At 30.5% G+C, this 13,329-nt stretch overlaps 1 protein-coding gene across 3 annotated transcripts; it reads left to right on the top strand.

Annotated features, from left to right (window-relative positions):
- The first annotated feature begins 1,731 nt into the window (after positions 1 to 1,731).
- LOC105794001 (hydroxymethylglutaryl-CoA lyase, mitochondrial) lies at positions 1,732 to 12,990 on the top strand. 3 transcript variants are annotated; one of them, XM_052633363.1, is made up of 9 exons: positions 1,732 to 1,910; positions 4,228 to 4,418; positions 5,446 to 5,653; positions 5,834 to 6,013; positions 6,627 to 6,707; positions 6,797 to 6,960; positions 7,596 to 7,732; positions 8,486 to 8,601; positions 9,551 to 9,983. In XM_052633363.1, the coding sequence occupies exons 2-9, from the start codon at positions 4,252 to 4,254 to the stop codon at positions 9,797 to 9,799; spliced, it is 1,302 nt and encodes a 433-aa protein (XP_052489323.1). In that variant the 5' UTR covers positions 1,732 to 1,910; positions 4,228 to 4,251; the 3' UTR covers positions 9,800 to 9,983. The 3 variants fall into 3 exon arrangements, with proteins under 3 accessions (XP_052489323.1, XP_012478423.1, XP_052489324.1); XM_012622969.2 differs by lacking the exon at positions 9,551 to 9,983 and adding an exon at positions 12,609 to 12,990 and having other exon boundaries at positions 1,733 to 1,910; XM_052633364.1 differs by lacking the exon at positions 1,732 to 1,910 and adding an exon at positions 2,761 to 3,485.
- The last annotated feature ends 339 nt before the right edge of the window (positions 12,991 to 13,329 follow it).

The raw sequence follows: 13,329 nt of genomic DNA, 5'->3' as shown, positions 1-13,329 counted from the left end.
ATTTATACAATCGGTTCCCAATTTTTTTGTTTTGAGCAATTTATTTTTTTATTTTATGTTATTTTAACTTTACTTTTTTCTCTTTATTTTCTGTTCTCTTTTGTTTCTCCCTCTGTTTTCCTCCCTTTTCCATTTCTTTTAACATAGTTCTTCTATATTTTCCATTTGTTAAAATTAATCCCTACACTTTTATTTTTTGAACAATTAAATTTTTTCGAGTGAGGCAAGCTTGTGGACTAGTTTTAACAAATAGAAAACATAGAAAAACTACGTTAAAAGAAATGAAGAAGGGAGGAAAACAAAGGGAGAAGCAGAAGAGAATGAAAAAAAAAAGAAAAAAAAGGGAAAGTTAAAAAAAATTAAATTGCTCAAAATAAAAAAAAAGGACCAATTGTAGAATTTAACCTAAAATTTTTGTTTGAAATAATGATTTAACATGTCACATCAACTTATCGTTACACTGTTAACAACAATTAACGGTTTAGTAACTAAAATGTTACAACATGATAACGTAAGTGACTAAAACGTAACATTTCAAACATAAATGATTAAAATATAACATGACGCCAACAAAAGTGACTATTTTGATAATTTATCCTTAAATAAAAGAATAAATATATACCAACAAGAAAATGACCTAACTTCCAACTGAAAACTGCCTACCACCATTCGCCATCCTTCCCTTTTACTCCAATTTATACACAGAATAATTTCACATTTATTATTTGAATAAACATATTTTATGTGGAAAGAAAATAGTTGAAAGAGGAAAAATAATATTATATTTTTAAATTCATAGTTTCTTCTTAAAATAGGTAGTTATTCTTTTAAAATGTTTATTATAAAAAATGAAATATATGAAATATTTATTATTAAAATAATTTATTCATAACATTAAATTCATTTATACAACTTATACTTAGTATTTGACGCACTATTAGTAAATATAAAAAAATGTTTTGTTGTGATAAAATATAAAAACGAAAATATAGATATTTATAACTCATAAGTGCATCATTCACAATGTGAGGTGAATATATATATAAATTTTATAATTAAAAATTACTTATATAAAAATATTTGTTAATTTTTAAAATTTTAATTAAGTTAAGTCTCGGATTAACTTATGTAATTCATATAATTTAATAGAAAAATAATAAAATTACACTTTGGAAGTTTTTTCTGTCGGTGAGAAATGTTTTTCTTTTAACGTGGAATTGTTAGTTTAACAATAAGTAGGTTTTTTCCTTAAAAAATCATAATTTTATTTTATGTAATTAATTAAGTGTATTTTATTTTACTTAAAATATCAAATTAAACAACAAGCCGACACACCCATTTTATTGGTTTTTTAAAAATATATAAATGTTAGTTTTTATACAAAACATTTTATTAAAATTTATTAAGAAAAAGCATTAGTATAATTTATATTGTTATAAAATTATATATATACTTGATTGAATTTGATATCACCGACAAAAAAATTATACAAAAAAAGTTATAAGGATATTTATGTAATTTTCATTTTTGAAATTATGACTAATAGCTTTATGTCTTTGTATATTTTTAATTTAGTTTGTTCAGACAGATAATAATAAATGTGTATTTAATATTTTGATAAATTTATACCCAATTCAGTCCCCCAGGCTTCAGCGAAAGATTTTTTTTTAAGAAAAAAAATTAATTAAATGAATTTAAAATTGTCCCACCAAACTCGAACAAGAAATGCATTGTGAACAACTCCGTCCTGCACGTTGCGTTACCTGCTCTTCTTCTTCTTCTTCTTCTTCCTCCTCTTTTATTTAATTCCCCCTCCTTTTGGAAGAAAAAAAAAACCTCTCCAGATTCTTCTAAACCCCCAAATTCTAGGGTTTCTCTTTCTTTTCTCTTTTATCCGAAATCCTATTTCGGTAATTCTCTCCATCTACTTTTTTTCCCTCTTCATTCCGGTTCTTTTATTCTTTCTCTTTGATTTCTTCATTAATTGTTTTTTTTTTCTTTTTTGACGCTGAGAAATCTAGTAGCTAAACGAGTAAGGAAAAGAAATGAGAATTTGAATGTTGCGTGTTCTGTTTTGGTTGGAAAGTTCTATGGAGTAGTTCAATTGTTTTTCATTTTTATTATTTTTTTGCTTTTATATGGAAAAGGAAAAAGCCAGCAGGAAAATGTCCGAGCTTAGAAACAAATTCATTTCTCTTTCCCTTAGAAATTGAAACAGAGAGTTTAGGATTTTGAGAGGTTTGGATTCTGGTGGAAGATTTGATGTCAGGTTGTTCTGCTGTTTGGTTGCCTAGAAAATTTAAAGGAGCGCGAACTGTTTAGAAGGCTTATCGAAGTATATAGATGTCATCTTAAAGGACTAAAAAAGAAGAATGTAAAAGTTCAGAGTTCAATGTAAAATCCATAGTTAGATATTACATTGCACCCGCTGCAAATAATAATGGCATAGAATAGCTTACATTTATTGCTTGGGAATTTGAAATATCTTCATTTTGAACTTTTTCTTCTTTCTGAGAGTAAATGCCGGCATTTCTTTTCTCTTTGAAATTAGGCAAGTATTTCTCAATTTTATGGCTGAGACCTGGAAGACTCCAAGAGTTTAATTATCTAGACTAGAGCTTTTTACTTTTGGTGCAGTGCAGTTGTACTGCCTAGGGTATTTATCAGGACGTGTGTTCTGGAAAACGAAAAACTTTTCTTGAAGCTTTAGAGATGTCCATCTGTGTTTTTGCTTGAAGAAGGTAGAGAAGAAAATGGTGATAATTGCTGTTGAGTGAGAATATCAGATGAAATCTAGTACTTTGATGTTATGTTGTAGTTGTCCGATCTCTATGTTGGAACAACAGAAAACTAATTGCTTTGATGTTTTGTTTCAGTTTGATAAGTTTTTGCTGTATGATGATCTATAAAATCAAACTATAGGTGTATAGATTAGTGTCTATTTGATAGGACCTAAACTTTAGATTAACCTGTTATGAGATAAAGTATTTGAGACACAACTTTAGTCATAGTTTTTTGCCATATAATATGATCTGACTTGCTTTTATGTTTGAATAAACTAAATGCAATTTGTTACAAGTGTGATTTATCAGCAAATTTTCCTTTGCTTCTTGAAGGACAAAACAAACCTTCACCTGCTAGCAACTAATTATTCAGTTAAGGAAAGTTCTTTAGTTCACATTTGGGTCATTACCTGTCCACTTTAAAGAGCTTATTTTCCCTTGAATGAGTCAGTTTGAAGTGCAGGTTATAGTCAACTTGGACTAGTATGAACAGGAAATAAGAATGCTTGTGATTCTGAATGAATATATATATCTGTTATAATGGGTGGTAAGATTTATGCCAGCTACTGTGACAATAGCAGCAATTTCCATAGTAGAGAATAATAAAGCAAGCTGGTGTGCTGGAGAAATAGATCACACCAATCTTTATTGTAGAAGCTATGAAATAGGAGAGAAGAAACTGGAGAATCAAAGTAAAGCAAGGTTGCTTGGTTGAAACTGGCTCTGTTGATTTATCTATACTAGTCTATTAAGGACATATCTTCCTTTTCTGTCTCTTCTCATGTAAAATTTTCTGATGAGTTGGATTCTTGTCTAACTATTCGACCCAATCTCCCTATTTCTTAATTGTTTTATTTAAGAAAAACTAAAACTTCCTATGTTTTCCCACGGTAGAAGATTTTTGCATCTTTTAAGCACTTTGGTAAGGCAAAAAAAGGGTAAATCAAACATTATTAGCTTTTTGACTTTTCAGTTCGTGATCTCTTAAAAATTGTTTAGTGTCATACCTAGTTTACCTTACGGGATTTTGAAACTCTCTATTTATTGATTATGATTAGTGGGCAGCAACATCTCATACTTTAGCTATAATTTTGTTCTTACTGCTGTTTTATTAGCTTTTTTTGTTTATATCATGTTTATTAGCTTTTGTTGTTTATATCATGTTGGTTGGGCCTTTTTCTTTTTGAATTGATTTTTCACATGTGCTGCAGAATATTTTCCTCTTATTTCCTGATAATTTGACAAAAATTTAGTCACATGTGGGAAGTGGATATGCGTATACGTAATTAAGAAATGGTTAATCTGCTGAAATATTTTAAAGAATGAGATGTTTAAATGAATCAAACGATCCTTACTTTCTCTTTCATTGATCTCCTCTTCTTGTGAGAAGACCTTATTTTACTGTTTCAGTTAAGCTCTAATTTGTGTTCTGCTTACTTTTCAGTATCTCCTTTGAGTTTTGTTCACTATGTCGAGTTTGGAGGAACCACTCGGTTTTGACAAGCTTCCTAGCATGAGTACTATAGATAGGATTCAGAGGTTCTCAGCTGGTGCTTGCCGGCCCACAGTAGATGATATGGGCATGGGAAACTGCTGGATCGAAGGGAGGGGTTGCAGCACATCCAATAGCTCCGAGTAAGTCAGATACTATTATCCGAAGGAGTGGTCTCCTATGAGCACTTATATTCTCCTTTTTGTTTCGCAGAAGTTAATAATAAAATTTAGAAGTGATGGTATCAATTTTGGGACAATTTTCACTCTTTTTTATATTTTACAGTATCTGTTGTTTACATCTGTGTTTATACCTCATAATTGAAGATGGTACTTTATACCAGTCTTGGTTGACTCAAGTAGATCTTTCTGTCAAAGGCTAAATGGGTCAATTTAGTAATAGAATTTAGAACCTAACTATTGCCTGGGCAGTTTGTCCATTGATAAAATAAGATCCAGCTTTATTCTTATACTCAAGCACAGCTCATAATCACAATCTAGCTACTCAAGCTCAACTTAATTTGGTTTTGAAACTTGGCTCTGTCACGGACTCAGTCTTGAATATGAAACTCAAATAAAATTTCTAAATATGTAAATCAATGCTTGATTTATATTTTTATTTTATATTTAGAAATGTTAAAAGGTTCAAAAAGGTTTTTAGGACCACTTTATTCAAGCATTAAACTAGACTGTAACTTGTCTTATTGCTTGAGTACTTAACTTCATGTTTGGTTAATAGTGAATAAGTAAAACTTGAGTTGTAATGAGCCGAGGTTGAGTAGTTTACAGGAAACTTGAGTCATTCACTTCCCTGGTCACACCTGCACCTAAACATCAGATACATCCCGACTCTCAGGGATAATGATTTCTTTTCTATTTACTCATCAAGTACTTGGGACCTTTTTCTTTTGGGTTCCTTTTATCTTTGGTGGAACTTCCAAACATTTAATGGGCATTAGCACTTTGTTCTTTAAATTCGATTTTAGGATGTCAAAAGAACAGAAATGTGTGCTTTTAGTTTTGCCTATGAAATTTAGTGTATAATCTATATGGTTAATTGTCAATGCTTCCACTTCTTCTATTGCTTTTTATACCATAATATGTGCATGGTTTGTATTCTGCACATATCAGTTTTCAATTTATTGACATTATTGAAAAATATATTTTCCAGTGAGGATTATGAAGAATATAAAGGGGAGGCATTCCCATGGAGAAGACATGTGAGGGATGCATCTGATGGTGAAGCCTTCAACCGAAGGGCTAAAAGCTTAAGCAAGAATAGGATGAAATTTGGACATGTTTGTAAATCAAGGAACTTGCCAGATCAGCACTATAGCTCCAAGTGCACTGAAAGAGGCACAAGGGGCATAACAAATAAGGTAATAAATAACCTGAACAGAATTGTATACTTTTCATTCCCTTGAGACTATCAGGATTTTCTGTAATATTTGTCTCCTGGATTATTAGTGGAATGTGTTTTTTCTTCTAGTTCTTCATTATCTAATATTTTTTAAGCTCTTGACTTGCTTTATCTAATACTTTTTATTCATGTGATGCAGTTTTTAAATGGTATTCCAAAGTTTGTGAAGATAGTAGAAGTTGGTCCAAGGGATGGATTACAGAATGAAAAGAATATTGTACCTACATCTGTGAAAGTTGAATTGATTCGGAGATTGGTGTCTTCAGGGTTGCCTGTTGTTGAAGCTACAAGTTTTGTATCTCCTAAATGGGTTCCTCAGGTATCATGGCTTGATAATCAAAGTAGAATTATTTGATGCTAATTTTTTTTCCTGGTGACTTAGTGTATTCTTTCTGCCCTAGGTTCTTCTCTCGATTATCATTTGTAGCCAGATAGGTTTTTATCCTCTTTGTGCTGTCTTTGTTGGGTTTGCATAATGTATGTATTTATCTTGCATGCATATGTTAGCACTTCATTTGTGTGTATTTCAATTCAGAACCTTACATGCTTACAAATTTATTCCATGGGAAACAGTTATCGTTGGATTCAAGTTAAATATGTGATTTGTCTCTTGCTGATATTTGAGATAGCCTGCATTATATTCATTCTTTACCTTTTTTATTTCGCTAGCAATTGCATAAATTTGTGTGTATGGTCACAAGATACATGCAAGATACATAATTATTCCGTGCAAAACAATGATATACACAAATGTATGTATATATCTTGTATGCATATTTATCTACGCATTTGATTTTAGTTCAGAACCATACATGCTTACAAATTAATCCCATGGAAGACACTTATTGTTGAGTATGAATGAGATACTTTACTTATCGCATGCTAATATTTGGATAATCTGCTTTTGATTTATTCTTTACCTTTTTATATAGCTAGCAGATGCAAAAGATGTAATGAAAGCAGTTTGCGACATAGAGGATGCCAGACTGCCTGTTCTAACTCCTAATGTGAAGGTTGGTAACTTTCCTTTGAATAAAAAAGAGTCATCAACATCATGTTGATGCCATATAAATTTCCTAATCTGCTGTTCATATTATTCTAGGGCTTTGAAGCTGCTGTTGCAGCAGGTGCAAAAGAAGTAGCAATCTTTGCATCTGCTTCCGAGTCCTTTTCAAAGTCAAACATTAATTGCAGCATTGAAGAAAGCCTTGCCCGTTACCGTGCTGTTTGTCTTGCTGCTAAGGAGCATTCAGTTCCTGTACGTGGGTATGTCTTCTATAACCTTATTGTCATTATTTTCATGACTGATAGCTACTATTGCTGTTTTCTTCTCTGTACTTGGATTAATAAAATGAATCTTGTTCCCCGAGTAATATCTCCTAGATTTTGCTCTCCTGTCAATTTTACACACACACACACACACACATATCAGGAATGCTGTAGCAAATGCTTTGGCGGAAATGCAGATTTTTCAGATGTGTAGTGATATACTTTGTCTTAGTAATGAATCATTAAAAATGTCAATGTGCAAATTTTAGGCCTATGGCCTTTGGAACTTTGTTCTTTGTTTATCTTTTCTTTTCCGTTTCTAGTTGTTCCCATGAGAAGGCTTTATAATTACCTCAGCATGTTTTGCTGGTATAATAATTGTTTCAGAGTGGATATTTGAATTATAGATTGTTAATAGATTTTTTGAATTTGGTTTGTAGTTAAAAATATTCAATTATCTTTTCTGCCTTTCTAAATCTGAATCGTTGTTCTATAAAAAATCAAATGCAATATAATTCTATGTATCAAAAAGAATAAATGCAATATAACTCTAGTTGGACTATTTTGTTTGTGCTTTATTCATTTTGGCTGGTACGGTGCTTAAATTGCATGATGCTAAAAAATGTTTACAGGTATGTTTCATGCGTGGTTGGATGTCCAGTGGAAGGAACAATTCCTCCGTCGAAAGTGGCCTATGTGGCAAAGGAACTTTACGATATGGGTTGTTTTGAAATATCCCTTGGTGATACAATTGGAGTTGGGACCCCTGGTAATGCTCTAGTCTAGACTGTCACCTTCTAGAAACTAAAGTATCTTGGTTGAGTAGGAAGCAATCACTATTAGGTTTTTTGTTGTTGAATTTGCTTTCTTTTGTTAATATTTTCTGCTTTTTATTTTGTTTTCCTCATTTAGAACTTTAAAATTATGCATTACTTTAGTTCATGTGGCGGTAATCCACAAAAAGAAAGGGAAAAAAAAGAGGACTGAAAAACATGAATATTGCAATAAAAATGAAATGAAAAAGCTAATTGCAATATCCCATTATTCCAATTCAAAATAAATTAGAACAATAGAATATTGCAAATTATTATTTTATATTCTTTTTTTTTCCTATTCTATATTTCATATGTTTTACAAGTTCGCATCTGCATGCATTCATACTTGCATCTATCCCATGCATGCATACAGCCATCAATCACATTAACAGGTATGCATGCACCCCATTTATACAAACATGCATACCTATACACATCCATCCGTCCGTCCTTGTTGGCACATATTATTCCATACATGCATACTTTATAGTTATTTATGATTTCATTTCAATGAAAAGAAATGTAAAAACCAAATAGGAGTTGCTGTTTTATTTTGGGATTAACATCGCTCTCGAAGAATTGATGGTTATCTGTAACCCCAATGCAATAAGCATGTAGAATTCTCTGAAGTTCTTGTTCTTCTCTTGGATTATATGTGAGTCAAACATTGGCCATTGGGAATTCTTAGCCATTTCTATTTGGCACAGGTACTGTGATTCCCATGCTTGAAGCAGTAATGGCCGTTGTTCCTGCTGAAAAGCTTGCTGTCCACTTCCACGACACTTATGGACAATCTCTTCCAAATATTTTAATTTCTCTCCAAGTAAGCCTTAGAACAAACAAAGTCTAGCCATAAATCAAATCATTACATAATAATTATGCTTCTTTTGGTAGGAGTATTATTTTTTCAAGACTTTTTAGTACATGAGTTATCAATAAACTAATTTCACTTGGTAATTTTTAATCACTCACATGACTTGTTTTAAACACGGGGAGGAATTTTTTTTACTTATTTTGAAAATTTTACTAGAGTTCTAATTTCAAGTTTAAATTTGTACTAATTATTTTATATGTTATGAGAAATTGTTTAATACTTTTGTAATAATCACGCTTTTTCTTGTATTAATACACTAATGGTACTTTTGGTTGGAGTATTATTTTTTCACATGTTAATAGTCATTGGTTAAGTATAAGCTAATCACAATTGGTAATTTTTAGCCACTCGCGTGACTTGTTTGTAGCAAAGAGAGGAAAATTTTCCGCTTATTTTGAAGAGGTTTTATTTTTTACAAGAGTTTTTACTCATCTTTCTAATTGCATGTTTAAATTTGTATTAATTATTTTTCATTTTATGTCTTAACTATTTTAGAACACGTGTTAAATATGTTTTTTACTCATGTTATTATACTAGTAACCAAATGAGTCATTAGTTTCTTTACGGTTTTGAATAGCACACAGTTCAGAAACCTGTAATGGATAGTTGAAAGTAAGATATGAGACTGGGATCCTTTAAAATAGTTACCGTCTCACATCATTCCATACCACTGATTTTGGACCCCTGCCGCCACTGACAAGAAGATTGACAGTGCGGTCAGAATTCCTTCCACCCTTGCTGGGGTGGTTTTGGCTCAAATACCGAAGCTGTCCATGTTTCAAGTAGTTAGTACTGCTATAATCGGCTAAAAGTGAAAAAATATTGATTTCAAAGCTTCATTGAGATTTATTGCTAGATGAGCATAAAAAAAAATTTAAAATGTTGTTTATATGAACAGATGGGGATTAGCACAGTGGATTCATCAGTGGCGGGGTTGGGTGGTTGTCCATATGCAAAGGGAGCTTCAGGGAATGTTCCCACGGAAGATGTGGTGTATATGCTGAACGGCCTTGGTGTGAAGACGAATGTGGATCTGGCAAAGCTCATGTTGGCGGGTGAATTCATCAGCAACCATCTGGGTCGACAATCTGGTTCCAAGACTGCCGTTGCGCTGTGCCGGGTAACCGCTGATGCTTCCAAGATATGATAATTAAAGAAAACCTATAATTATAATTCTATTTACAAGAAAAGGGGAACATGGGCTGTTCCTTAAAATGTACAATGTATAGCAATCTATACAAAATCTTTAAAAATAAAACAAACTTCTTACTTAGTAGCAGTAATCTTATATTCTGGCAGGCAGTCATGTTAAGGGAAAGCTCTCTTTTGCATTTCTGAATTTGAATAAAACATCCCATCCATTTTAGGTAACTGAAAATGATAGTAATGTAAAGCAGACAGAAAAGGAAGTTGAGGTTTAATATAAATTATGAAAACTACACACTTCACCAATTTTCATAAAAAGAGAAAAATCTGAAAGAGGAAAACTTAGAGTGCGTTTGGTTCATTGTATTAGATTAGAGGTGTATTGGATTAGAGGTGTAATAGCAAATCAACTGTTTGGTTGAATGTAATGGAATAGAGCGTAATAGTAATCTTGTGCTTGGTTGAATGGAATAGAGGTGTAATAGCATAATGGAAAAAGCTAAAATGACTAGAATACCCTTAGCATAAATTTGTTTTGGTAAATGATTATTGTTATTGTTATTTAGATTTTAATAAGATTATTATTATCAATAATAAATATTTTAATCATATTTAAACATAATTATTATTAAATATATTTTAATTAAAATATATAATTTAATAAAATTCTTAATAATTAGCGAAATTTGTTTTGGTAAATTATTAAATATTGTTATTGTTATTTAATATATAATAAATATTGTTAATAATTAATATATAAGTATTGTTATTAGCGAAATTTATATTAAATATTGTTATTGTTATTTAAATTTGCTTAAGATTATTATTATCAATAATAAATATTTTAATCGTATTTAAACATAATTATTATTAAATATATTATAATTAAAATATATAATTTAATAAAATTCTTAATAATTAATATTCTTATATGAATTTACTCAAATCATAATATATGATCTTGTAAAATATAAATTAACATAATTTTAAATATATTATAATTAAAATATATAATTTAATAAAATTCTTAATAATTAATATTCTTATATGAATTTACTCAAATCATAATATATGATACTATAAATGAAAATTTGAAATAATTAATATTAAATATATTTTAATTAAAATATATGATTTAATAAAATTTAAAATAATTATAACTAATAAATTATATTTTATGAATTTGTATAATTTAAAATAATAATTATTACATATAATTTAATAATTAATATTAAATTTCATAAAATTGTATGCTTTTAAATTTTCTTATATGAATTTATACAATTTAAAATAATTAATATTAAATGTAATTTCATAAAATTCTTACTAATAAAATGTTCTTATATCAATTTACTAAAATCAATATATAACTTGAGAATTATATTCGCATAAACATAATTAACTTATATTAAGAAAATGTTAGATGAAAATGAAATTGTACATCATAATCCATATGTTATATAGTTTTACAACATCAAAAAGTTTGAACATTGATATTTAATGGTAAGAAAGAAATCTTGACCCATTCCAATCGGGCAATGAAGGTAAACTAAAGTGATGCTTGATAACTAGATTTTTCGGTGATGGGAGATGATATGTAAAAACATTGCTACTTGCTCATCAACAAGCATGAACCTTGACGACTTCAATCCCCCTATCGATTCTAACATCTCACATAGTTTAAAAAAGGCAGTTCTATTCATCCTAACTTGTTCAATACAAGTCTCGTCACTAGCATATACAAGCCTCTTCACATAATCCCGTTTTGCATAAAAATCTAAGGTATAAGACCTAATCCTTGGTCTATAAGTCTGTAGGCTAAGGCTGGCACCCATTCTAAATAAGAACCAAATCGCAATGCTACAGATTTCCAACCATATTGTCAATGCAAGACCAATTCTTTTACGCCTCACACTTTGTGCAATTAAAGGCAGACGAGCCATTACTGCAACATATTAAAATTAGAACACACTATCAATGAATTGAAGTTGCAATTAGACATTATCAAATAAAAATAAACAATACAAATTTAGAACACACGAAGCAAAAAATTATCTACTAAATGATATCATTGCAACAAAGCTAGATCCCCGATTGCCCTCCCTTATATTAACTATAGTAATTAAGGTATCAAAACTTGTTTATTTTGTAAAGCAACAAATTTTGTGGTATGATTGAGAAAATATTTTGTTAAGCAACAAGGTTTGGGTTTGTTTTAGTACTTTATTTAATAATAATGTTAATTGAAAAATCATACATACGACTCCATTTTATGATTTCACATTATTGAACACTTTGAAAACAAATTTATATATAATTTTCCTTAGAAATAGTAAAAAGGGTTCAATAAATATGAATTTGGAGACCAAATTTTAATTAGATTTTCTTCACATGGTAGGTTCAAATGTGAAAAGATTTTCTAAGCAACATTATTTTTTTATAAGAATGAGGATTTGCTTTAATAATCTTCTTTCTCTTGTTTTAAAACTTTTATAACATTTTAAATTTAAATTTATTTATTAAAATATTAAATTTCTTGATTATCCTTTAAAATAGTTACCGTCTCACATCATTCCATACCACTGATTTTGGACCCCTGCCGCCACTGACAAGAAGATTGACAGTGCGGTCAGAATTCCTTCCACCCTTGCTGGGGTGGTTTTGGCTCAAATACCGAAGCTGTCCATGTTTCAAGTAGTTAGTACTGCTATAATCGGCTAAAAGTGAAAAAATATTGATTTCAAAGCTTCATTGAGATTTATTGCTAGATGAGCATAAAAAAAAATTTAAAATGTTGTTTATATGAACAGATGGGGATTAGCACAGTGGATTCATCAGTGGCGGGGTTGGGTGGTTGTCCATATGCAAAGGGAGCTTCAGGGAATGTTCCCACGGAAGATGTGGTGTATATGCTGAACGGCCTTGGTGTGAAGACGAATGTGGATCTGGCAAAGCTCATGTTGGCGGGTGAATTCATCAGCAACCATCTGGGTCGACAATCTGGTTCCAAGACTGCCGTTGCGCTGTGCCGGGTAACCGCTGATGCTTCCAAGATATGATAATTAAAGAGAAAACCTATAATTATAATTCTATTTACAAGAAAAGGGGAACATGGGCTGTTCCTTAAAATGTACAATGTATAGCAATCTATACAAAATCTTTAAAAAATAAAAACAAACTTCTTACTTAGTAGCAGTAATCTTATATTCTGGCAGGCAGTCATGTTAAGGGAAAGCTCTCTTTTGCATTTCTGAATTTGAATAAAACATCCCATCCATTTTAGGTAACTGAAAATGATAGTAATGTAAAGCAGACAGAAAAGGAAGTTGAGGTTTAATATAAATTATGAAAACTACACACTTCACCAATTTTCATAAAAAGAGAAAAATCTGAAAGAGGAAAACTTAGAGTGCGTTTGGTTCGCTGTATTAGATTAGAGGTGTATTGGATTAGAGGTGTAATAGCAAATCAACTGTTTGGTTGAATGTAATGGAATAGAGGCGTAATAGTAATCTTGTGCTTGGTTGAATG

The sequence above is a fragment of the Gossypium raimondii genome, chromosome 7 (genome assembly GCF_025698545.1).
Source record: "Gossypium raimondii isolate GPD5lz chromosome 7, ASM2569854v1, whole genome shotgun sequence".
Classification (NCBI taxonomy): Eukaryota; Viridiplantae; Streptophyta; class Magnoliopsida; order Malvales; family Malvaceae; genus Gossypium; species Gossypium raimondii.
Note: the sequence above shows the minus strand (reverse complement) of the source record. Positions and strands in the feature narration are given on the sequence as shown.